This window comes from Ambystoma mexicanum, chromosome 5q, assembly GCF_040938575.1.
Source record: "Ambystoma mexicanum isolate Mex_15411 chromosome 5q, UKY_AmexF1_1, whole genome shotgun sequence".
NCBI lineage: Eukaryota > Metazoa > Chordata > Amphibia > Caudata > Ambystomatidae > Ambystoma > Ambystoma mexicanum.
In genome coordinates, this window is record NC_090933.1 from 1,250,053,033 (window position 1) to 1,250,080,597 (window position 27,565).

Consider the following 27,565-nt stretch of genomic DNA (forward strand, 5'->3'; position numbering starts at 1 on the left):
GGAAACCTTCCTGTAACAAGGAATTTTGCTGCTCTAATGGCATCAGGATGGGAACAGTGACTGGCTTCCATCCATCTGGAAAATGGGCACACAGCCACTATTATGTAACGGTAGGCCTGGCATACTTGGAGCATGTCCATATAATCAACATGAAGGTGCTGGAATAGACCCATTGGGCGAGGTATGGTTCCTCTCACTACCCATAATGTATGGCTTGCTGTGAATTGTTGGCAAACAATGCAATTAGTCATACATTCTGCCACATGTTCCACCAAGTTAGGACAGAACCAATCTTCTCCAATATGAGCAGCAAGTACATCCTTCCCCATATGGGTAGGATGGTGCAAGTGTGTCAGTGCAGTCTGCCATAATGACAATGGCTTCACTACCTTCCCTGTGTTGTTTTGCAGCCATAGAGCATCTGTTGGAGATATTGAGCATCCCCTTTTCACCCACAATTCCTTCTCTTCTTTGGGTGCAGCTCCCTGCAATTCCATAATTTGTATCAAGGGTAATGTGTTATTCCCCTCCTTCAATACCATTGTTCATATATGGTTCGTATATTATTACGCGCCAGGGACGAGGAGTAATAAGTGGCGTGTTTAGTTTCCGTTCCTTCCCCCTCGTGTAGGGCTGGCATTTGATACTGCTATGCGCAGTGGGAACTGGAGCGCCACTATTAGTCTGCCCAATAGGAGCATGTACTGTTCCGGTGACCCATCAACACGTCGGAAGACCCTCCTCAGCCAACTTGACAGCCCAGAATGCACTGTGAATGTCACGTAGGCTGAATCTGAATAAACGGTCACTTCCTTGTTTTTGCTATGCTCCAGTGCCAATATTAGAGCTACTAGCTCAGCAGCCTGCACTGAACAATGTGACGGTAAACGTGCACTTACTACCAAGTCACTTTTCCCGTCCTTTTTTAACCTCACTACCGCCGTCCCCAAATGTCTTTCTCCTGAGGCCTGGTCTATTGTCGACGACCCGTCAATATAAAGTATGTCTCCCCCCTCAAGTGCGTTCTCCTGTGCTTTTGGGATGTCGTCATGGTTTTCTATGTTCGCAGTGCAGTCGTGCACGCAGTTGTCATCCTCTATGGGCTTGGCGAGGAATGTTGCCGTGGTGACAAGTCGGCATCTCACTATCATGAGAGTTGGGTTTGACAATATCACCTCATACCCCGAAGCTCTTTGGGTAGTCGATGTACTTTTGAGCCTTTTTTAGTATTGCGAAGAGAGCGTACGCCACAAAAGAGTGGTGCTGCATCCCATGGTAATACTCGCTGAATTCTCCACTGCAAATGCAGCTGCAGCCAGTGCCTGATCGCAAGCGTAGTGTCCTCTCATAACTGGGTCTAATTTCCTGCTGTAGTATGCAAATGGTTTGTGCCCCATGGTTGTCTTCTGCGTCGGTACTGATGTCATTACTACTCCATTGGAGTAATTTGTCTTGATAGTCAGTGATCCCTAACACGGGAGCTGTGCAGATTGCCATCTTCAGCTCTTCAAATGCCTTGGTCATTTCTTCTGTCCACTGTAAGGTGCCCTCCCCCCTTTGTGCTTCTTTCAGTGTAGTAAAATACCCACGCTCTGCAGTAATTACATAGTCCTAAAAGCTGCAGAATTTGTCTTATAGTCGTGGGTTTTGGAGTCTTGCTCTATCAGGTGTCACTTTCCAACCGTCTTGCAATATTAGTTGTAGTTGTCCAATGTACATTACTTCTTTTTGACAATATTGTAATTTGGCTTTGACCACATTGTACCCTTTTTCGGAGTCATTTCTACAGTGTGTATCTATTTTTCTGCCGTTTAAGATGCCGGCTACCTATTGTATAACGACACTTTCTAAATGTACATTTCCTCCTAAGTCCATTTGGAGGACCCTGCTCAATATGGAAGGGGACTTGCAGTACCCTGGAGGAAGTCTAGTGTGTTTCCACTCATTTCTATATATGAACGATGTTAAATCTTGTGGTCCAGATGTAGTGGTATGGAGAAGAAAGCATTCTTCAAATATATAACTGTGAAGTGGGTAGCTTCTGTAGAATGCTACACAAAATTATTGGTGGGTTCGGAACTAAAGGAAATTCTGCCTCAACAATATGGTTCAGAGGGCGCAAGTCCTGTGTAAAAGACCAAAATCCCTGTTGTATTTTTCACAGGATACAGCGCTGTGTTGCACGGTGACTCTGATGGTATTAAGATGCTTTGCTTTACTAGGGCTGTAATTGTCTCGTAGATACCCTTGTCTGCCTCCCTCGACAGGGGATATTGTTTAGCTCTCTGGAAAATTGCTCCTTGCTTAAGTTTTATTTTCACTGCTCCTATTCCCTTCAGAAGCCTCACGTCATAGGGACTTGTGGTCCATAAGACACTGGGGACACTTGCCAAGTCTCCCACGAGGAATGTCAGTGGTGCTTGTAGCATCATCTCCATTCTCTGTGGTAATTCTCTGTAATGTATCTTCATCCGGTATGTAATGCTAATGTCAAACACTACCTCGTGATCTGAGCGGTTGCCTTTGAACAGTACTTTGTCTGTCACAGTAGTTAACCTGTATACTTCTGCCACCACAATCACAGACCTCCATGCTCGTCCGGTGTCATCGGTCCAATGTATTCTGTCTTCTCTCAAAATTACTGCCTCTAATTCTAGTAGTATTACCGTCCCTTCTTTCTCGTCTAATGCTAACTCTGGTCTGAACATGAACTCATTTGGAAGGTGCCATACATTTCCCTGGATCCCCAGGGGCCATGCTATTATTACTTAAGCTCCATATCGAAATAGCTCTTCATCTGTTGGCACCCCCCTCTGTACCGTGCATCCGCAATAGGCTTAGATAATTTCCCTCACATTTAGAAGGTGAATCCCAGGGGTGGAACACACTATTCCTTGTCAGTGAACGAGATGGTCCTGTTAAGTTTATTCATGATAGCTCTTCCCATTAAGTTTACTGGTGCATGTTCAGTACATCGGCTATGGCGAATGTTCCACAAAAATCACCCATGTGAAGAAGATTTCAGCCATGCGCTCCGTCCATAACTCTTCTTCCGGCTCATATCATGAGTGTAACCAACTGCTTCAGCCAAAATGTTTACAATTGTTCACTTCCTGGTTTCCAACTCGTCATGTGAGAACCAGATCTTTCAAAACAAGTTTGCAAATAGCCCCGCCATATTGGAGTTGCCATTATTGGCACCTCAATATAGTCTTTGATATTTATTATTAAAACATAACATAAACCAGTACATCTGGGTGGGTTTGGTTTTCCTGATATAAGGCATTATCATTCGGCTTTTACTTTGCGTGCACTGCATCATTGGTTGGCGGATGCAGAGATTAATGGCATGGGTTGGAGTACAATTGAAAAGGAATCTATCTCTCCCACGCCACTAGACATGCTTTTGTTCATGGATGAAAGATTACCGATTGATACCACTCCACCTTTTATAAAACATGTTGTGAAGGAATGGCATAAAGTTAATGAGATCCGGGGTGAAAAGTTTTTATTGTGTGAAGATTCGTGCCTATGGAAAAATCAGGCTGTTAAGAATAATAAGGTTATATCATGGGTCACGTGGCAAAATGCAGGTATTTGGAGAATTGGGCAGGTCTTTAATGGTCAGAATATGGTTGACTTTGAGTTTCTACGCTTTAAATATAAGCTCAAAGCAACTGAGATTTGTCGCTATAATGCTTTGAAGGAGCTTTTTGGTTTATTGTTTTCGCCGTTGAATGCTGCTATACATGCACCGCTGGCGATTTTCCTTCATTCTAAGTCTGTACCTTTATCTGCGTCCACCTTGTATATGCTTATTACACCTTCTGCGTCCCAGGTGGTTCCACAATGTGGTAGGGCAAATTGGGACTCTGATTTGAATAATTCATTATCAGATTTTGAATGGAATCGTGTGTGTGCAGGTCCTGTTAAGTATAAGGTGGATTTGGATTTGAGGTATACACAACAAAGAATTAATCACTACCTATACTGGTCACCGTTGAGAATTAAATCTTGCAAGTTGAGTGCTGTAAACACCTGTTGGAACTGTAATAGAGAGGTGGGTAGCACGCTCTTTTTGTTGTGGTTATGTCGAAAAATACAGATATTTTGGGATAGTGTTTTCCAGAGGATGGAATTAGTCTTGGGCTTACCTATACCTAGAGAGCCTCTCCTCGGTATGCTAGGTTTGATTCCATTGGGTATTGGATTGTCTAACAGCAAAATGTTCTGGTTATATAGAGCCCTTCTCCTGGCTAAAAAGCTAATTTTAAAATTTTGGAAAAGTGATGCTTCTCCGAATACTGAGGATTGGTTGCAAGGTTTGTGCCTGCTATCCAGGAGAGAGAGGATGCCCTTTAAAGCAAAGGAGCAACTTGACAAATATGAGAGGATTTGGGGAGCATTTAATGATCTCTATACTTAGTTATCTATTGTAGTCTAGGAGAGGTTTAACAATAATTATTCGTTTTTTTCTTTTTTTTTCTTACTTTTTTTTTTCTTTTTTTTTCCTTCTTTTCTTCCTTTCTCTCTCATTTTAATTTAAATTCTTGATTGTTCTTTATAGATAAAGCTAATATGATGGAATTGCATAAGTATTCTTTGAACATTGTGTTATTGTATTACATTTTGTTGTCAATGTGTAATATTAAATGTATAAATAAAGTTTTTTAAAAAAAACATAACAACTGTTCATTACATTGTTTAAATAATCAATTGTACCTATGATGCTCAGGTGAACAATACATCTATTATTTTTCAATTTAGAAGCTAATGTACTAGTGCCTAAAAAGCAATATATACATTAAAATGCTGGATCCCAACATATATGGCAGTAATAATGTGGATCACAGCGCTACACATGGGCAGCCACCAGTGTGTAAATCGATCTTCCCTTGAAATACATTAAATTAAAATATCTCCAAAGGAAGCAAAGTGCTCTGTGCAAAAACCCCTAGACATGACACAGCGCCCAAGCGGACAAAGTGTAAAAATAGTGTCTAACATAGGTAAAGTGCAACGTGAACGCACATTTTCAACAGCCCAAACATGGGCAGATATTGATACAAAGGACAACGGCCTCATACATATATAATCCCAATGCAGATACAATATCACCCAGGATCACTAAAATGTACATGACATGAAGATAGAAAAAAGGCCCCCGTTTCTTTAAGGTGCTCAGTGCATGAACAAAAGTTGTTCAATCAATCTACAACACATACCAATAAATACGCTCATGTAGCAAGTGCAAAACTGCATAATCACTATGGGATAAAGTGCTAAATGCAGATGGCGCTTAAAAATGCAAATCAACGTAAAATGCAGTAAAAGGCATAGTGTATATACAAAGAATGCTCCCTCTTTCTGCATCTTGTAATGTTAGGTGCCAAAATGCATATCCCAAAAGGGAATCGAGTGCTGAGACCAAGCCCCCCAATCAAAAAAGTGTCCATCATATGGCAGTGGATAATAAAGTGCAATATGCATGCACAAAAAAGCTCAATCCCGAAAGGCCTCATCACGAGCTGGGCGGTAGCCCTTAAATGCAGTGGTAACGCTATTACCGCCACATTTAAGGGCTGGCCCGGTCACGAGTTGGGCGCTAAATGGGCTGCTTTACCTCCAGCTATTTGCTGGAGGTGAAAATCCCCTTTAGTGCCCTGTTTTCGCCGCATTACTGCTGGCTGTATTAGAGGACCCAATGAGGATTTACCGTTAATGCGCAACCCGTGACCTGGCGCTAAGAACGCCAGACCAGATGGTGCCAACGCTATTACAGTTGGGCGGAATTACCACCGGGATACCGCCCAACTCGTGATGAAGCCCGAAGTGTTGCATCACATAACACCAAAACCTTGCTAGTGCAAGTAATGACATAAATGTGTCTTCAGAGCTAGATAATAAGCAGCAAGGTGAGGGGAATAAAGTGATAAGTGCAAACACTCCATCTGTAGAGAAATGGATCGCAAAATGATATATATAGATGCAAATACAATGTACCTTCTTAATTGTAGACACCAATCAATAAAACACACAGGGTGAACAGAATTTCAGAAAGTACCAATTCTCAATAATATTAGTTCAGAAAGACAAATAACTCCTCCTCACCATACAAACTCATTGGGTTTCAAAGTCTCAAATCGAATAATGAGCTTTGATTTCAATTGTCTCAACCTCAGTTCCTGTTACCCTTTCTGAATTGTTATGGTATATGTGCTAATCCTAGAAATATTACATATCGCACATTCTTATCACGTTTTCAGAGAAGTGGAGTGACATACGGTACTTAATGTCTGCGTTTTTGATGGCTCGAGAATGCTTAAAATATGCAATGTCGGAGGACCTATTGTAGAGTCAATATATCGTACACCGCAGGTGCATTGAATCATTTAGACCACAAATGGTGTCAGACAATTGATTTTATGTTTAAAGATCCATGATCTGCCATCTGGACATTTCACAACTCGGTTATCCAATGCAGGATCACACATCTTACACTTCATACATTTGAAGAAACCTGTGTTTTGGCTACCTTGTGATAAGCAATTGGTTTTACTGGTGCTCTATTTAGGTACACTAGGAGATAGTATGGCTCTCAGTGAAGGAGCTTTAGAGAAGGTGATTTGAGGTGAAGGATCCAAAGCCTGTCCAAGGTCCCGATCTGTTGGCAAAATCGGCCAATGTTACACACTATTGATCTGGTTTGTTTGGCTTGGTGATTAAACGAGTAATAAACCCGATATTGCCATTCTCAGATCTCTTACTTCCCCAATGAGGAGCTCATTTCGTTTTCTCGATTTAGCCTTTATAAATGCTGCATTGATTTTGTTCTTGGAGTAGCCTCTACTTAAGAATGCGTTTCCAATCAATTAGCCTCAAAGAGGAAACCATCCTCCGTAGATTCATTTAATTTGGCTCTTAGAAATTCTCCATAAGGAATGGAGTTGACCAATTGTTTGTTTGTTTGTTTATTCATTTGTTAAGTGCACCAGACTCGTAAGTAAAAGGGCGCAATGACAAGGAAATGCAAGGCTTACATGATTACACAGGTTACAGACAGGATATATACAATATGAACAATAGGACTGTGGCTAGTTTGCATGAATGCGGGAAATATACAATATGAACAATAGGGCTGTGGCAGTATAGTATGATTACAGGATATATACAATATGAACAATAGGGCTGGATCAAAGGTGCGTGCACTAGGATATAAAACTTATATGAGTACACATGCATGGGCAGCAGTATTTACATAAAGAGAGATTATAGCAAGGTATACTGTTTCTTGATTGCAGGATAGTGTCCTAAGGGAAGGGTGATGGGTAACTAAGGATTGGTGGCAGTGATATGCTTTATTAAGTTTTTCCTGAAGAGTGGATATGGTTGGTCAGCTCTTAACTCCTGGGGCAGTGAGTTCCAGCTTCTGGCTGCCTTAACAGTGAAGCTGTTGCCCCCGATGGTAGTCAGTTTGTATTTGGGGATATTTAGGCAGTTAGTGTTCCCCATTCTAGTGGGTCTGAGAGAAGTTCTTCTCTGAAGTTTGTCTATGAGGTAACTAGGGGCCGCGTTGTTCAAAGCTTTGTGTGTCAGAGAGAGTGTTTTTAGAAGTATTTTATTGGATGTGGAGAGCCATTTGTGTTGATGTCTCAAGGCAGAGATGTGGGTTTTCTTATTTATGCCAAGGGCTGCTCTTAAGGCATTATTCTGTAGCGTTTGGAGTTTATTAGTGGTGGATTTGTTAGCCCCAATGTAAAGGGCTTTGCAATAGTCGATTCTAGAGAGTATAAGAGCTCTAGCCAGGATCAGACAGCTATAGTCAGAGAGGAATGGTTTACCAGCTCTAAGAAGTTTGCATGTGTAAGCCGTAGACGAGGTAAGGGATTTGACCTGTTTGTCAAAGGATAGTGTGGAGTCCAAGTAGAATCCCAGGGTTTTTACTTCCTTGGAGACTTTAATGGTGTTGCCGTCAATATTGAAGGAAGAGTAATCTTGACCTAGTTTTTTAATATTGGCCTGCGAACCCAATATTATTAGTTCAGTCTTATCATCGTTCAAGCATAGGCCGTGTGTGGCCATCCATGCTTGGATGATAAGGTAAATTTTGTTCACTAGGCCCGTGTCCGCACTGTAATCCCCAGAAAGTGGTAGGAGAATCTGAGTATCATCTGCATAGTTAGTGTAGGTGACACCCAGCTGGTCCAGATCGTCGAACAATGGCTTAGTGAAGATGTTATATAGGGTGGGCGAGACGCAGGATCCTTGCAGAACGCCGCATAGGATGGGTGTAGGCTCGGCAGATGCTGAGGAGGAGAAGACTCTCATGGTCCTCTCACTCAGGAAGGACTCGATCCACTTGATAGCGTCTGTGGAGAAGTGAGCTGCAGAGTCAAGGTGCCGACATAAGACCTTGTGGTTGACCAGGTCGAAAGCAGCGGAAAGGTCGAGTAGGAGCAGGAGTACCGTCCTTCCTTTGTCTCTCAGTTCGTCTATCTGGGACTTAAGGTCGATTAAGGCAGTCTCAGTTCCGTGCATTGGACGGAAGCCGGATTGTCTGTTGCCCAGGAGTTTGTGCAGTTCTAAATGCTTCTGTATTTGAGTGTAGGCGGCTTTATCCAGTATTTTTAGTAAAAATGGGACCGTGGTAATAGGTCGATAGTTAGTGGGAATGAGGGGATCAAGTGTCTGTTTCTTGAGGAGTGGTAGCACCCAGGATTGCTTGAGGTTGGCAGGTATAGTACCTGTAGCAAAAGAGGCATTTATCAGTTTGGTTATAAATGGGGAGAGTTCTCTAGCAGCGTCTTTTATTAGCTGTGCAGGGCAGATGTCCCCTTTACAGTTTGAGGGTTTTAAAGATAGGATGATTTTTTCTACCTCTAGGATGGACATTTTTGAGAAGTGGAATGTGGCATTGTGTGCCGGTGGTGGCTCATTGGGCTGGAGAATGTTAGGCAGGTGCTGTAAGTTTAGAGCCTTCTTTTTTAATTGGATTTTGTTCTGAAGTGTATCGATTTTATGCTCTAAGGCTTGTTGTATGTCAGTACACCAGGATTTGTCCTTGGTGCAGACGTCCGGGGTAGCAATAGGGGACTCTAGTTCTTTGAGTATGCAGAAGAGTTCCTTCATGCTTGAGTTTGAGCTAGCAATGCGTTGGTCATATGAGTTACGTTTTGCTTGGCAGATTTCCTTTTTGTAGAGTGAGGAGAGTACAGTTAATTTGGCTTTATTCTCGCTAGATGGGCATCGTCTCCAGTTTGTTTCACTTTTGTTCTTTAGGGTGCGAAGGTCTTTGAGTTGTGGGGTGAACCATTTGTTTAGGTGGGCTATGGGTTTGCTCGGTCTGAGTTTGATAGGAGCAATTTTATCCAGAGTGGTAAGCATAATATTGTTGAATTCCTGAACTAGGCCGCTGGGGTCGAGATTATCAGACAGTGTATTGAGAGTAGGCAGTATGGCGGGGATGATTTTTTCTACCGTAATACTTTTATTACTTCTGGTTAGGCATGGTGGCGCTCGTGGTCGGGCCAGTGGAGTGGGTCTGACAGTGGATAAGAGAAAGGAGATCAAAGAATGATCTGTCCATGCTAAAGGCAGGATGGATGTGATAGTGGCAGAGCAGTTGAGGTCGGCTACCCAGTCCAGTATTCTCCCTTTTATGTGGGTGGGTGTAGAGACTTTTTGAGTAAGGCCTAGTGCTTTGATCGTATTGGCTATTTCTGTGGCATTTTTGTCTGTTTGGTCGTTGAATCCTAAGTTGAAATCGCCTAATATAAGTAGTTGGGTGGAGGGTTTCAGGTTGTTCATTTATATATTTTGCAAGTCTTCCTCGAAGGTACCAAGAGGGCCAGGTGGTCTGTATATGAGGTGTATGGTAATGGATTGTGACTCATTAATCTGCATTTTGGCGGTGAGGGATTCGCATGACGTGGGATGAGGACTACAGGAGTGTATAGTGGAATTATAGGCTGGAGATCAATTGGTTATTACTGATTTCAAACTCCACATCTAAAAACACCAATTCCTTTCTACTATTAGTAATGGTTAATTCCAAATGTATACTGTTGTTGTTCAAACCAAAACAGTATTCTAGCAGCTGGCTATTGGACCCATTCAAAATAAGGAATAGGTCATCGATAAAAAATCAATACCATACTACAATGTGCTCAACAAAGCTGTCGAATTGGTCTGCACACGCGATGGTTTGTTCCCACCAGCCCATGTACAGATTAGCATATGCTGGTGCCATGCAGGACACCATGGCGGTCACACTTTTTTGTCTGTAATGTTTGATTTCAAACATAAAATAAATTGTGCTCTTGACAAAACTGTAGCATGGTAAGAAGCATATCATTGTGTTGGTTATAACTGACAGATCCTGAATCCAGAAAATATTTGCAAGCCTTCAAACAAAATGTGTACAGTGAATGGATGAGTACAAAAAAAACATCTTAAGACACTAATATGTAGGTGGGTTCCCAACTTACACGACCCAGTTTATTTAACACATCTGAAGTGTCCCTGATGAATGACAAAATTGTTGTAAGTAGGAAGCTAAGAATTTCGAAGTGGGTTGAAGAAGGCTATTGATGGAAGAGACTATGGTCCACCAGGAGGGCTCTCCAAAGTCTTATGGATTTTGTGCAAGTGTTATAGGATGGGGATGACTGGATATTTATTTTTGAGAAAGAAATATTCATCCTCATCCAAGAGCTCTTTCATTTGTTAATATTTAAGAAGTAGATCATATTCCATTTGTGTATCACTCAAGGCTTGTTCAGTAGTTAGAACATAGCAGTTTTCATCTGCAGGTTGTCAGTGTGCTTCCTCTGTATACTTTTTTTTGTCCCATATCACTAAACCTCCTCCTTAGTCCGCAGGACGGATGAATATTCCTTCACTGTCCTGCTTCTAGTTGTTTGGAGGCTAGATTAAGATGGTTAGGGTCAATTTGAGGAGCGAGACGTTTACGATCTCTCAGTACTAATTCCTCAAATACTTCAATTGAAATATTAAGGATATAAGGACACAATTTAGATTTTAATTTAAAGCCACTACTCGTGCTAAAATCAGTATATATGCCATAGTCGTCTAAATAGCCTGATTATCAAACTCTGTACCAAGTTCTGCATTCTTTTCTTCCAGCTGAGCTAGACAAGAAAAACTGCTAAGGACCTTGACCTGATAGAGGATGTATTTATCTCACATCACCTTTTATAGGTAAATGAGTGCATGATATTTTAGTGGCATGTAATTTTATCAATTTCAGTTTTCTCCCAAATTTGAAAAGATCTTTTTTCGTATTGACATATGTATTAGTAGGACAAAAAGATAGTCCTAATTTAAGTACTGATTCTTCTGTCGTGGTCAGGAGTCTAGATAAATGTTGACAATCTTCATTGTTGATTCTTCATTTCTCTTCCCTGAACACTGGATCTCTGTCCTCTCACAAAGCGTGTTGTCCGATTTTTCGATGTTCCTTCTCTGGGGTCGTCCTCCCCTTCTTGTCTTCTTATATCGATTCTGCCTCCTCTTACTCTAGTTAGTGGTCTGCCACATGTTTTCCTTTTTATTCTGCTCTCTAGGTGGCGCAGCTTGAATTCCTCTAAAGAAATTGAGGTGAGTTGGTCTACTTTCCAAGTCAGTAGATTGCACATCAGAGCTACTACGATCTTCCCCCAGTTGTTCTTTAGGTTTGGCATTACTTTCCATTTGATGACAGCGTTCTCTGATCTGGTCATCAAAGCGCTTGGCAAACGTGCAAATTCTCCCTTGTTCATAGTCTATCTTATCTCTTTTGAATTTCAACTGTTTGAATCTTCCAAAGTATTCTTCTAGTCGTACCATTCTCCTTTTGCATTCGTATTCATCTTTGGAGGTAAAGAGTTGCTCTTCCATAGACTCAACGTCCTGTATTATTTTAGCTGTATCTGACTTTGCAAACTTAATTAGGCTCTCTATAATCTTAAATAGAGGGTCAATTTCCTCATATGTTGGTATGGTTAGGATCCTTAATTCGCTCAGGATTCTTTGTTCATCTATGTAGGTTTGTAACGTCATGGCCTCCCACCACAAACATATTTCCTTCTTTTTTAGCCTCTCAGGTATGTCAAATTTGTGTTGAATGGTGAGGCTGGCTGATAAAATAAATTCATCTGGTCTTTCACCAGTGTCCACTTTAATTAAAACCTGTGCTGCTGCCCTGCGTGTTGCCTGCAGGTCATTTGCCATAGACCAGGGAGTAATAAAAAATGTAACACTTCTATAGTCTCATTCAAAAATAATAATGCACTAGAAGCAGCAAAAGAGATTTCTATGAGCGCTATATAACGTCACTCAAGAAGAACACAGAGCACGCGCTCGTGTCTACACAGAAATCTGCACCACTCCCACTCCAAATCAACAATTAGGTAAGACAAGCTCAATAAATCTTGCACGTTGCACTTTACCTGTGGTAGAGACTAGTTTTACACTCACAACAAGAGCAATGTGAGGAGAATAGCTTTAGTGCCAGAGGGTACTCTTACGTATGTATGCAACGGGAAGTGTCATCATTGAAGTGAACATATCCTAAAGTGAAATATGCATATTTCATTCAATTTGTCTTTCCCAGTTGAAGAAAGAGCACTGGACAGATGAGCATTTGCCAACAGAACACATTTTTCCTATGACATTGCTGGCTAAGTATAAAAGGTGTGTATCTTTCATACCTACAAAACTGTAACAAAACATGTCCTGGATTGCAGAGTGTGGATATGAGACATCTTATAGCTTACAGCTTCTTAATAACTGAATAAGAGATTCACAACCTGGATTTGAATCCTGTTGAAAACCGAGAGTCATCTGCCCTATGAATAAAGTGAGCAGTCAATGTACAATTGTATGTTCCCTCCACTTGTGCTATGGTAAGGGAGGTGCCGTGCCACGCTGTAAGGGGCAGACATATCTAGGAGCGCGAAATAAGCAGTTTGCATTCCTTCCCACCACTTTTGCAGGTGAACAGAATCTGGTGGTAATTAGGGAAGCGTTATTCCTCCACAGAACAGCACTTTTCTAACTTTGCATGTAGCTCAGAATCGGGCACTTAGTAGTTTGCATAGTACCAATGAACACTGGCCTTTCACCATGGGTTTCACCTATCAGGCAAACAATGCACTTCATAACCACTTATTCCCTAAGCATGAATCTCTGCTTCATTATAAAGCAATAGCCATTATAAGCAACCAACCTTGCGATGTAGCGGCTTGGAGTTGGGGTTCTACTTGAAGAGCTTGGGGAACAATAGCTGGTACTGTTAGGCGAAATGTCCAACCGTCCTGTGAAAAGAAAGCAAATAAAGTCCTTGAGAAACAACTCTTAGAAAATGTTGCTTTCGTCAACACGGCACAATACTTGTAAGCTCCCATCAGGGGAAATTGACCTAGATAGAATGACAACAGGCGGGTGTGATACACACTAGGTGAGATGCACACGAGAAGGTGTTATCAACTGCCATAGGGAGGAGAGCTTGACTGGCAAAAAGGAAATGTGTAAGCGTTCATACTCCTCTGGAAGGGGTGCCATTGGAATCTCAACCCTGAGATGTGGCTGAAAGAAGGGGTTTCAGTAGACAAATGCACCAGTGGAGGAAACCAGGAGGCATGAAGAGGCGAGGCCAACAGGGGAAGAACAATTGAAAACATAAGCAACTGGAGCCTTTGGGCACATGTGGATATATCAAAGGTTGGGAGACTGACAGAAGAGTGTTGATGGGAAGTTTGAGCCAGTGAAGCAAAAAGTGTGAAGATGAAGCCACCAGTGAGAACATGAGGAAGGAGGGGAGGATGACGGAATGAAGGTGAAACAGGAAAGAACATTTAAGTAAGTACAGTATAATGGCAATTGTTTATTTAACTGTGGCAAATATGTAAAAGATAAAATATAATTATTCAATCTCACTTTAAAGACAAGTCACAGGATGGGCCTCTCTTGTTCTAAAGCGTTCTAAACCAACATGAAAATTCTAAGAACAACTTTTGCTTCCAGTCCCAATTATTTGAGTTTCAGTCAACTATTGAGGATACTGGCTCTACAAAGAATGGGGTGGCCACTAGTTTGCAGGGTGTGTCCTGCTGACGGAAACCGCAGCAAACAGGTTCGGTGCCCACCTTTTGAATGTAAAAGTCGGTAAGTATAAGCTGTCAAAAAACATCACTATAAGAAATGTAAAAACATGTGATTTAATTGCACAATTTATTTGTAACGCAGGCATATTTAACTATTTGCTTCCAGGCACAAGGCAAGAACACATCAAAGACTCAGTCATGGGGTCACACTATCATCGTGGCTATGAAGAAAGACTGGTTTTAGGCAATTTTGTTGAAGACGTGGAGGGTAGATAGAGCTCAGCCATGGATTGGTATTTGGTTTTAAACAAACATTCGGAGTCTGGACTGAAAACGACTTCTTCACGCCTTGCACAACAGGAAGCTAGGGAGCAGAATAGGTGGTTGCCATCTAATCAAAGTTTTCTGAATGATGTGTAGCAGGAGTTTTGTTGTAGGAGTAGAGTGGTCCTACTGATTTATTTGTAGGTTAATTGGACACTATGGATTGTGTTGAGAAGTTTTCTTGTTCCCTCTTGCCCTCCACATTACTTCTGCGCTCTCCTCTCTGAACGGTTAGGTGAGTGATATAGGGTGTTCATAGATTCATTGAAACCAAGTGTAAATATATATCTTACTTATATAATTGAGTGGAAGTCATCTTTCTCCCAGCTTCCAATGCCCTGAATCTTGGGGTCCGCTTTGATAGCGACCGACGACTTCAACAATTCATCACTACCACTGCCTGTGCTGCTCGTATTAACATCCTGAACCTTTGGAAAATTCATCCCTTTCTTAGTAATCACTCGGGAAAAACTCAAATCTCCACTCTTATGCTCAGCAAACTGGACTACTGCTCAAGCTCCTTCACCTCTCTACTCCTTCCTTCCTCTATTTTGCTACCCCCAATCTCTTCACAATGTACCCAGATCTTCCCCCACTTCTACTTACCGACAACATGCTGGTTGGCTCTCCATGCACAACTTTTCGGTTTTCTGTCTAGTCCACAAAGGTATCAATGGCCTTCCTTCCCAGTACCTGTCTGATTGTATCTCATTTTACTGACCATCTCGTTCCCCCGATCCTCCTCTGCACTAATCCTCATCATCTAATATCCTCCCTGTGCTGCCTCTTGCTTCCCCTCCGTATCATTACTCGCCCCGTTCCACTGAAACCACTGATCATAACAATCAAAGCCAGCCCAATTGTGGATCTCTTCAAAGCTTGACTTAAACTTTACTGACTTGCTAAAGAGGAATCTCCTCCTGAACTCTCCCCCACCTTTCCTACCTGACCCACCACTGCCTACAATGGTGCTTAATAATGTAATTGTGTATATTTGATTAGTACTCCGCATTAGTTTGAAGCACTTGTCCCCTTAGATTAATGTTACCGTTGTAAGTCACCTATTTTCTTATACACATTTTTTTTCTGTTTGTTTCGTTTTGCCCCTGGTGTATGTCTTATTTCCTACACCATCCCAACGTGTCTCACTACTTTTTCTCATCTTTATGTTTTTGTACAAGCACCCTTGATGGGAATGCTTCTGACATTTGTAGATGTGTTATTGTAGGTCATTTCTGTTTGAAAGTGACATCCCTGCTCTTCAAATAAATACAAATAAACATACAAATACTTATACTATTGATTATGGTATGACGTGATGATTTGAATAGAATTGTGGGAGCACTTCTCAGCCCTCACAGTTCTACCAAACAAGATTGATCCCAATCATAAAGGTGAAACAGGCACACTTAACATATATACCTGTTTCACCTTTTGTGGTAACATGGGCCGAGGGCAGGCTATACTCTTAAGAGGGGTGAAATATGAAACAGTAGCAATCCAAACAGCAAATACAACAGTCCAAAATAAAGGAATGTCCAATCAAGGTTCCATAACATGTGCAAAAATAACTTAATAAAACAACGCTACACAAACACCCTCCGTGAGAAGAACACTGAATATGTAAGGGATAGAAAGATGCACTCTGGGTAATGAAACAAGGGTGAAAGGCAATCAATAACCACAATGTTTGCAGGGATCGATCTTGTGCGAGGCAAATGGATCAAAGGTGACCTAACCAGTCCCTGTGGCCTAAAGTTGGAGCAGAGAAGCAGTTGGAAGTCAATAATACTTTTTCACTGATCCACGTCGTCCTACAAGGCTTTTTGGCACTGTGCGTGCGTTTCTAAGATCAAGAGGGGACCAACATCAGCATTGGTGGGTCCCAGTGGTTTGTATACATCAAACAGGCTCCAAAAATGTCTCAAAGCAGTTTGATGGAAAAAAACAGGATCCTGGCTGATCTGGCTAAAAGCTTACTGTCAGGAACAAGATAAGCTCTTGTTCTCATTCTCCCAGACAAGAGAGAGGCTAGCAAACACCTGCATGGATCCTTCACCTCGAGTCAGGTCCTGGATACCAGTGTAGCTGGTAGAGAGGCAAGTCCTGCTCCAGCAGCAGGTCGCCTTCAATGTATCCTGGGGATAGTAAGGGAGCAGAGTTTGCATCTGCCTTGGAATCCCTTCCTTCACCTCACAACTGGACGATCCTGAAAAGGACAGAACTCCCGGCCGGTGACAAATGAATTCTTCGTGAATTCCAAAGATTAATCAATTTAGGCAAAGGTCCACAGGTCAACAAACAAAAACAAGCCTGCTTGAAGGGGTCCAATCCCTGCCCGTGTAACAAGTGGTCTTTGCCTTCTTCCATCTTACCCAAAGTGCTTTGTGCTAAAGAACGCGGAGGAGACAGGAAGAGAATCTTTCCCCAACTGTGCTGACCTCCCTCAGTCTACACTTACACTGCCCACCTTGCCTTTACCACAGCATCTAATGACCTTTTGAAATACAACCTTTTGAGGCTAGTCCTTTTGTGTAAGGTGTCGCCTTTTATTCCAGGTTCCCAGGACAGTTCATGCTGAGGAGCTGTCTTACTGGAGTGAGGTGTTAAACTACCTCACAAATGAACAAAGAGAGGAAACCCAATGCCTCCAGCCCCGCTGGGTGCAGCAGAGACAGCCAGTCTGGGGTTCAGCGGGAGGGATACACCCAGCTTGTCTAAAGCTGGTCTGGGGTCACGCATGTATGATTCCAATCAGATGTGGATTTAATAATTATGGGAAATACTTGCCACTATATTCTAAACTCAGGTATAGCTTATTTGTACAGTTTAAAACTGCCACCAGGTTAGTAGCTCTCATAATTACTTGGTTTTAGGCCAGAGGTGCAGCTTAAAATGCAACCTCTGTGTTGCAGTGACCTGGCTGCCACAGCAGCTGTCAGAGGGCATATGTGACCTCTGAAACTTATTTGTGCCACTAGAGAGCAAGAGCTGCTGAAACTGCATTGTTGCTGCTGCTGATCGGGAGACTGATGAAGCAAGGAAAAGATGTATATGTTTTTGGCATGGTGCTTATGAAAGGGGGGACTGACTAGCAGCCCACCCTTTCTAAGACGGTATTACCCACATCATTTTAATAATTAATAACACCTGTGCCAGATGGCATACTTTGTATTTTTTTTTTAATGTGTTTGGTTGAAACAACCTTTTACAAAAACAATCACAACTAAATACTTCCTTTGCACAGACAAAAAGAATAAAAGGACAATTAAAAAAAACAGCAATACCAGAAAAAGAAAAAGAGGAAATACGACATATTACCACCAACAAACACATTGCAAACATACCACTGTTATCACATATAAAACCATTTGTTATTAAGCAATATTTAAAATTAGACCGCAATAAACTAAAAATAGAAAAACCTTTCCTATAAAATTTTCCTTTTGTTCTAAGCACTGTTATGATCCCTATAACGTTACTCTAACTCTACAAGCAATAAACCTGAACAGAAATTATAGATTTTTTAAAGAACGTAAGAAAAGAGGAAAGACCTGCATAGCATTCAGGCATGCGGAGAGAGAAGTTAATCAACAATATTGCAGCTGGCAAGCACCTGCACAACTGAGACTGTTAAAGGATTGTGGACACCAGCAATTAAACGTTCCCAAAACATTTCTGGTATGAAATTAGCACTCAAAAAAACAAATCTAGTGAACAGTCGAGATCTGACTTCACCGGTTCCTTGGCAGTCCATTAAGAGATGTTTCAAAGTTTGGGCTTTCGGGTTCGAACAACTTTCACATAGCTTTAAGGCCAGAGCCCCTTGGCCTCTTTGTGCCAGGACCTCACCAGTTCTAGCTACATTTAAACGGATTCTGAGGAAATTATTGGTCATTTTCCAGTCCGGCAATTTAACCAAATAGCTTGGAACAAAGCCCAGATTCTTTTCTTCAACTATGAATTGATTAGATCTTGTTTTGGCCTGCATCAAGTCAATTGTAGTGATCCAATCCATTTCTGCCAGCTTTTTTTGGCCTTGCAGAGTATCCAAATCTGTACTTGCCTTTGATAATTCCTCAATGGCCCATTCTTCCAATTTTTTCAGTCTCTCCGAACCGCCCCTCTCAGAATGCTCTCTAATGTCCCTGTATGAAGAATTCTCCTGTGCAGCTGAAATAAGCCTAAAGAGTGACATCAGCTTCCATTCTGCAATGATGTATAAGGAACTTAACCCTAGTTCGAATCTGAGGAGACTCAGTGAGAGACATATGGGGAGATTGAGAACTTTCTTCCACACCATACCTTCCCATTTCTGCCAGTCTGTATGCCACAGGAGGGGTTTGGTTTCAAGCCCATAAAGTATAACTGGTATAACTTTTGCTTTGTAGAATCGAATCAATGGCAGTATAGAGAATTTACAATATTTTACTAGATTTATTTTCATCTGGGCCAGTAATGACAGAGTTTTGTTTTGCAGATTCTTTTCCACCTTACAAATTGCAGGAGACGCATATATTTTGAAGCCCAGATATAACAGCTCTTCAACTCTTTCGATTTGCTGACCTCCTATCTCCCAATGACTGTAAGGGATTTTTTTACGACTTTGTCTAAACACCATGATTTTTTATTTTTTTGTGTTAAGGGCTAAGCCATTATCCCTAGCATAACTGTCCAGTCCATACATTAAACTCTGGAGTCCCACAGGAGAGCAATCTAGAAGAACCACGTCATCTGCGTATGCCAGCCAGTGGACCCTTGATCTCCCGATTAGTGGACTGGCCAATGCACATGGCTTCAAGCAGTCCCACGCGTCTGCCAAATATAAATTGAAAAACAGCAGGGCACCCAAACAACCCTGCAAACCCCCTTTTCCACTTTGATAGAGTCGGCCAGATTTCCTTCCTCATCAAGTCGAATTCTTATGGTATTGTCTTTGTGGAACTCGATCAGCATGGCGAGCAGCCCCTCAGGGATGCCCCATGCTCTTAACTTTGCCCACAGTCTACACCTGATCAAAAGCTCTACAGAAGTCCACCCAGGCCCCATACAGCAGACTTCCTCCAGGCTTCCCGACTTCTCTGACATGACATTGAGAGCGACCCCATTTAAAGCTGTTGAGAGGCCCTTACAAAAGCTGGTCTGGTACTTAGAGAGGATGTTGTGTACTTTTACCCATTTCTCCACCTCACCTAAGAGAATCTTCATAAAAAAGCTTTCCCTCTGTATCTAAAAGTACATTTCCTCACACTTTGTGCATTATATTATTTATTAACATATCACCGCTCACAATGTGGTACTCAATTTATCACCTGCAGAGAAGAAGGGCCAAGTGCACCAGACCAGTATTAGCATAATTGTTTGTTTTTAATTGATCGAATGGTACATTTGACCAAATTCGCTCAGTACCATTAGATCGATTAAAAACAGACAATTAAGCTAATACATCCTGAACAAATGGGTTGTGGTGGTGTCCCCTGCTTCCTCAACATGGGAGGCCAAAAAAAAGAATAAGAAAAAGGGGTGGAGGGACCCTGGCGGCGAGCAAACAGGAAAGCAGGGAGGAGGCGTAGGGGCATTTGGTTTGCAGTTTGACCCTCTGATAATTGATCTCATGCGGGTAGTTTCTTTTTTGGACAGTTTGCCGTGATCAATTATCAGACGATCAAACACCACCAAACCCACCTGACTAGGTATTGACCCAATAATGCAAACGTTTACATTGCACTTGAGCTACCCACCTCAGTTGATGGAACCCAGAAAACCTTGGGAATGTGGCGTACAATTCAATTTGAATTTCCATAACATTATCAAGCCTTTGCTGAAGAACTTGAAGAAAAGATCAAAATCCATATTCTTCTTTAGGAGTACTGATGACCTTAGTAGAGCAGCAGTGTCAGAACTTAGTTCTCAATGTCACTGAGTAGCCCATGTATCTACTGGAGATTCCTTAAATAGCAGCAACAATTAGTAGTTACTCACCGTAGTGACTAACATACTCTTAGTCCATAGTCCGCTTTCCTCCATACTGTATGGGCATCCCTCGCTAGGGACTGGAGACAGAACCTTTTTACCCAGAAAAAACCTCCTTCCCCTTTAAATATAGAGGCACGCTGGGGCGCGGCCCTGGGAAGATGAGCACCCCTGACTTTACCCACCGGTGCCACTCCTCAGTCCCCATTGACGCGTCAACAATTTTTAACATTGCCTAATGACACCAGTATTATTAGGGGGGAGGATGGTGGGGCGTGTGGAGGAAAGGGGACTAAGAGTATGTTAGTCACTATGCTGAGTAACTATTAATTACTCTTATGTCCCGTCCCCTTTCTTCCATACTGCATGGGCGATTACAATGGAATGTATGTAACCCCAGGGTGGAGAGGAGACCATCCTCAAGAAAACAGATTCCTTATAACCACCTGTCCGAAAGCCGCATCTGACTAAGAGCCGGTATCCAATATCGAAGGGGTAGCCCAGGTGGCCGCCCTGCTAATGACCTGCCACGGAACCTGCCTTTGGAACGAAAGGGATGTGGCCTTGGCTCTGACAGCGCAGGCATGCATGTTAGGTGGCAGTGGTTTGTGCTGCCGCTCGTAGGCTTACTTGATGGCCGAGACCATCCACCGTGCTATAGAGGCCTTGGATGCCCGATGCCCGGGCCTTGACCCCCTAAGGTGACAAACAGTGCGTCAGACTTGATGAAGCCCTTGGTCCTGTCTAGATAGAATTTCAGAGTGCGTCTGGCATCAGACAGTGCAAGACCCTCTGAACCTCGTCCTTAGGGTCAGCAAAAAACATAGGTAAGACTATTTCCTCGTTTAGATAGAACACAGAGGGTACCTTAGGTAGGAACGTGGGTTGTGTCCTCAGGACCACCTTATCCTTGTGAAAAGTCGTATAGGGTTCTGAGGCCACCAGAGCCTGGATCTCGCTGACTCTGCGAGCAGAGGTGAGGCCCACTAGCAGAGCTGTCTTAATGGTGACCAGCCTGATGTCCGCAGATGCCATTGGCTTGAAGGGCTTGTGCGTCAAGGCGCCCAGCACTACATTGAGGACCCACACGGGGTGTGGTTTTTTGGTGGGCGGGTAGAGCCTGGAGAGGCCCGCCAAATGTCTCTTGACTATGGGGTCGGAAGAGGAGAAGACCCCCTCCTCCACATTTCTGTAGGTCGCTATGGCTGCCAAATAGGTGCGGCATGTGTCCACCTGCACGCCTGAGTGAGCAAAGTATGCAGAGAAGGAGAGCACATCATCAAGCATGCACGTAAGGGGGTCGATCTCCTTAGAGTCTGCCCTGGGACAGAACCTAGTTCATTTACTCTTTTACTGGCTCCTGGTAGCCTTGCTCTTAGCGCCCCGAATGATTTCTAGGTTGGCCTGTGATAGGCTCAGGTGCTTCAGCGTGACCTGCTCATGAAATACCCTGCGAGGGCTAATTTCTATGGGGCAGGCGGTTGACCCTGCCCCCTGTTGTGCCAGAAGATGAGCTGGACCCATCGGAAGGTGAATGGGTGGTCTGTCCGAGAGGCTGAGATGCTCCGAGAACCACAGTCTCGCCGGCCACCACAGAGCTATCCGAATGATGCTGAGGTGACAAGATTCCTTTATCTTGCAGATTACCCTGTGGACCAGGGATGTGGGAGGGAAGGCATACGCTGTCATGCAGTTCCACTGTATCTGGAATGCGTCGCACAGGGAGCTAGGGCCCTGGCCATGCCAGGACGTGAACTGCTGCGAATTCCTGTTGTCCCCAGGGGCAAAATGATCCTCTTGAGGATGTTCCCATATGCTGAGGATCTCCAGCAGTACCTGATCGTTCAATTGCCACTCGTAATTGTCCGCTCCCAGTCTGCTGAGCCTGTCCGCCTCAAAGTTGGACTCCCCTGGCAGGTGGACGGCCGTGAGGTAGATGTTAAGGGCTCATTCTCACATGCTGATCGCTAGCCTGCACAGTGCAGGGGGCCTGGTACCCCCCTGCTTGTTGACATAGTACATGCTGGTGGAGTTGTTGATCTGGATAAGGACGACCTTGCCCCTGATGAGTGGAAGGAAAGGGTTAACAGCTAGCCAGATGGCTTTCAGCTCCAGCCAGTTGATATGAGACTCCTGCTCCTGCTGGGTCCAAACTCCATGGACACTGTGGCTGTCCAGAGTGGCCCCCCAGTCCTCTAGGGAGGAGTCTGTAGTGATGGTGACCTGTAGGGCCGGCTGCCGGAAGGGCTTGCCTGTCCGCAGGTTGCAGTCCCTGGACCACCATGTGAGGTCTGAGTGGAATGAATGAGGAATGTTGAAAAGCACCGCTTGGGAGCCCTGCTCCTGATTACATGAGGCTGCGAAGTGCAGCTGTAATCTTCTCATCTTGAGTCTTGAGCCTTGTGTGGGATACGGCCAGCAGGACCGCTGCCATGATGCCTAATATGTGTTGGTACCACCAGGCCGATGTCACTTCTCGAGTGAGGAAGTCAGTAGTGGCCCTCTTGATGGGCGTGATCTTGTCCTCTGAGGGGAACACTCTCTCCGAGCTCATGTCCCAGATGAGGCCCAGGAAGGTCAGTCTCTGCGTAGGCTGCAGTCTTTGCATAGGCTGCAGCTGAGACTTCTTGAGGATGAGTGAAAATCCCAGCACGTGGAGTGTAATCATAAGGCCGGAGGAAGTGTGGTGAACTGCCTCCGGAGATTTCACCCTGACGTGCCAGTCGTCCAGATACGGGTAGATGTGGTGGCTCTGGGCCCTGAGGAGTGCCGCCACTTGATTCATGAGTCTGGTAAACACCCTGGGGGCAGAGTTGAGGCCGAAGGGTAGCACCTTGTATTGGAAATGGCAGCCCATGATCCTGCATCGCAGAATGGAGCGATGCGGCTGACAAATTGGGACGTGTAGATAAGCGCCCTTCAGACCGAGGAGCACATCCAGTCTACCTTGCACAATATCTACACTATGAGTGCTGGCGTACCCATCTTGAATTTTTGGCGAGGGAGAGGTTGAGGGTGGAGAGGTCCGGCACAGCTCTCAGGCCATCCTGGTTCTTCTTTTGTATGGTGAAAATCCTGAGTAGAAGCCCAAGCCTCGCTGGGAGGCTGGGACTCCTTCCACTGCCTGGCTCTCGACGAGTGACCGTATATCCGCCAACAGAGTTGCTGTCCCAATCTGTGTGAGTGGAGGTGAGGAGGGAGGAGAGGAAGGGATTGGTAAGCGGTAACCCGTGGATACTACCGAGAGGATCCAGGGGTCCGCAAACTTCTGATGCCAAAACTGTGCGTGAAGGGCAAGCCTGCCACCCACCGGAGACACGTGGACCCGAAGGGACAGGTCATGACTTCTTTCCTTCTGAGGCTGATCGGAGGAGGGGGACTGAAAAAAGCCCTTATACCCCCCTTTTGTTGTTTGCGCCGGTGTTGACTCAGCGAGTGGTCTGATTTCCTGGACCTCTGTTCTTGGAAGCCACAGAACCCTCCAAACCTCCGCCCCTTGTCAATGAATTGGTGTGACTGGGTGTACGCCTTAGACATGGCCTTCATAAGGATAAAGACTTTGCAGTTTGCGAACTGTTTTTCTTTTTATCTAGCGCCTCATCGGTGGTGGAGTGAAAGAGGTTGCCACCCTCGAATGGAAGGTCCAATATGCGTTCCTGAACGTCTGGGTTGAATTTATTACCCTGAGCCAGGCAGTCCTTCTCATGTCTGTGGCAATGCATATGACCAGGCCAGAGATGTCAATGTGAGCCACAGACGCCATCATTTTTGCCTCTGCCAGTCCCGCCTTGAATCGCGACTGGCTCTGCACCAGAAATTCTGGAAGGAAGCCGGCTATTTCCCACCAAAGCCTCTGGTTAACGGCTGCCAGCATGGCATCTGCGTTGGATTGACGAAGATGCAGTGAAGCATTGGAATAAAGCTTCTTCCCATACGCCTCCAAGATCTTCTCCTCCTTGCCTAACAGCGCTGAGGACGAGGCGGCCGAGGACGACTGAGGCTTTGAGTAGAGTGATGCCGCAGCAATCACAGAAGAGTGCGGTTGAGGGTGGGCCCCCTCCAAGAGTGGATCCCCCTCCATTTTCCTATACTTGGCATCCAGGCGCCGATTGACAGGTTGGGCCGAGTGGGGTTTGAGCCACCCCTTATTGGCCAAGGCGACAACATCCTTCTGCATTGGGATCCCTATTCTAGCTGCGGGACGTAGAATGAGGACCTCGGCCAGTACCCCTGCCTCCAGTTATTTGACTTCGGGTTGAGGAAAGCCCAAGTACTTTGCCAGACCTGCAAGTCGCTTGTTGAAGGCCTCGTTGAAGGCATTGGCTGACGATGGTGTGTCGGGGTCTTTTTCCTCGTCTGTGTCCACCAGGGCATTCGGCTGATCCGAGAGGGTGGAGGAGAGCTGCGTGCCGAGGATAGAAGTGTGGAAACCGGAACCGAAAGTTGCAGAGGAGGCTGGTACGGAACTGCCTGAACTGTGGGAGGCAGGGGAGCCAGAATCGAAGGGGCCAACGTGGGCAGCAAGGGCTGCAACGGGGCCTGCAGCGCTGGAGCCATAGGAGGAATGACTATAGGCGCAGGAGGAGGGGCCAGAGGGAGCATGTCCCTGATCACATCCCTAAGGTTGGACCCCATTTGCAGAGATCTCATAAGTGTGAGGAACTTTTCAAAGAACCTGTCCTCGCAGGCCGGTGGGGTGGCAGGTGATGTTGACGAGGTAGCGGGCGGTAGCTGAGGCTGGTGTGTACTCTGTCTAGCTGGTTGTGGGATCAATCTGCCCTGCGTTGCTGATGGATAAACTGTAGGCCATGTACCTGGTTGACACCAGACCCACCTCGTAACTCGTTCTCCCACCTGCAGCGCTCCTTGGGCGGTATGGGACGAGCAGCCATCTTGTCTGGCACGGCGGCCATCTTGTCGAGCTGCATGCCACGTGCCGAAGTTGTGGTGATTGGCTCACTGGGCCCATCCTCCTCCAGGACTCTTGCCGATGAAGTATGAGACCTAGCCTGTACCTCAGGCCAAGGCCTGGTAGGCGTGTCGCCCTCGGCAGTGTCGCCAGCAGTGCTGCGTGCAGGCGCACCCTTAGACATGTTGCCGGTACATGGGCATAGCCCCTCAGGTGTATACGTGGTAAAAGAACCTTGCGGTCCCTCAGCTCTGTTTCCGGAAGGATCTAAAGACCTCTCGGCCTGACAACCGGTAGCTGAATTAGCCTCGGTACCCGTGCTGGTGTGAGAACCCGAAGGTTTCCTCCAGTCACAGCGTTTCCTTGGAAAGGACTCGACTTTGCGGGGTGCACTAGAAAAGAGCGTCCCTCCCTTGGGCCTTGACTTATGCCTGATGAAGTCTTTAAAGTCCTCTAGAGGCGATTTCTCGAAGAGCTCCCTCCACCTAGCTAGTTTGTTCTTTAGAGCATGTGAAGAAAGTGCATCACACGCGGCACAACCCTACCTACCGTGGTCGGGGCCAAGGCAGCAGTGGCAAAAAGCATGTGGATCTGATGTAGGAAAGAGCCCCTCGCAGGCTGGACACCTGCTGAAGCCCGCTGAAGTCAACATGCGCCGGGGACGAGCGTGGTGGCCACAGAGGACCGAGTACCTGATTGATAAAGACAAAAAAGACAGAAAAAAGTATCCAGGGAAGAGAGCGTGGTATTACATGGCCGAAGCCAAATCCAGGAGCCCTGGTGAAATCGGCCAGTTCCCGTCGACGCGGAAAAGGGAAGGGGACCGAGGAGTGGCGCCGGTGGGCGGAGTCAGGAGAGCGCATGCGCCCACAGCCGCGCCCCCGCGTGCCTCTAAATTTAAAGGGGAAGAAGGTTTTTTTCTGGTGAAAAAGTTTCTGTCTCCAGTCCCTAGCGATGGACACCCATGCAGTATGGAGAAAAGGGGACGGGACTTAAGAGTCTGATGTGTATCACATCCAGCAATCTTAAGAACATTCCCAAGGAACAGCAAAGAGAAAACAATGTGCAACTTCTGTGAGAAACCCGACGGTATTCTCCCACCTACTCCCCCGGGATCTTCCATGCAGGTTGTCAGGGAAGGCCCATCGCTTTTGGATCCCGACCCTGGGTGTGGACAAGTGAGGGAGGATCACCCGAGTGGAGGGTCATGGGGGATTGGGAGGAGAATACCCAAGGGTGTGACATGGTATTCCCCATTTCCCAAATATACACCAACCCACTCTCCCTCAGTTCTAATGGGGTATTTCAAATCACACCCCATCTCCCGTCGCCATTTCCAATAGGTACTGGGAAGAGGAAAAGGTGATCATGAGCAGAGGAAGAGGTGATCATGAGCAATGAGGATTACCCATAGAAACAACATAGGAATACAAAGTGAGGCCTACTATGTAACAACTTTGAATTGTCCCACTAATAAAGTCAGGCAAGGTCAGTCACTTTTCCCCAACTGTGCACACCTGACACCAATTGACCCTCACCTGCATTAGAAGCATTGAGCGAGCTGGGGATGCAAACAGGAAGAGAACCATAGAGGATCTGGAGGAGAATGGCATGCTGAGACGCTGGCCCAGCGTTCGTGAGGGGTTGCAGTGTGGCTAGGGAGCCATGTCTCCAGGGAGACTGAGTGAGGCAGCCTGTATATCCTGCCGGTGTGGTGTTCAGGGAAATGTTTGTTCCCTTGGACGTGTGCCGGTTCCAAAGGTGACTGAGGGGCAGGTGGTGTGACCCTGACCACGCTCCTCCCCGGTGCATGTCGACTTCAGCAGTTGTCCAGCCTGCGAGGGGCTCTTTCCTACATCAGATCCCCATGCTCTTTGCCTCTGCTGCCTTGGCCCCGACCATGGATGGGACCTGATCAATGGCGCTGCGCTACTGTTGGTGAGTTTCATGAGACAGAGTGGCTGGAGCGGGAGCAGGAGCGTTGGTGAAAGAAAGCAAAGTGAAGCAAGAGAAAGGAAAAAGCAAAGCGTAGCAAGCGAAAGCTGGAAAGCGGTGAAAGAAAGCAAAGCACAATGACAGAAAAGGTGTGCTAGAGGCGCTGAAGTAATGAAAGATAGCCAGGTACGCTGGCGGCAACCCTTTTAAGTTGAACTATTTTGAACTGGCAGAACTACACCTACTGGTAAGACTACCTGAAACCATCTGTGGTTTACATTTCCTTTTGAATCACCATTTTTCCTTTAAGAAGACCCCC

The 27,565-nt window shown here is 45.0% G+C and overlaps 1 protein-coding gene across 2 annotated transcripts in view; it reads right to left on the minus strand.

The window, feature by feature from the left end:
- The window catches only part of ZC3H3 (zinc finger CCCH-type containing 3), a 2,515,563-nt gene that overhangs the window by 780,140 nt on the left and 1,707,858 nt on the right, over positions 1-27,565 (minus strand). For both annotated transcript variants that reach the window (XM_069621754.1, XM_069621755.1), the window contains exon 6: positions 13,229-13,316. In XM_069621754.1, the coding sequence (XP_069477855.1) occupies positions 13,229-13,316 (88 nt within the window). The remainder of the gene's footprint in view (positions 1-13,228; positions 13,317-27,565) is intronic.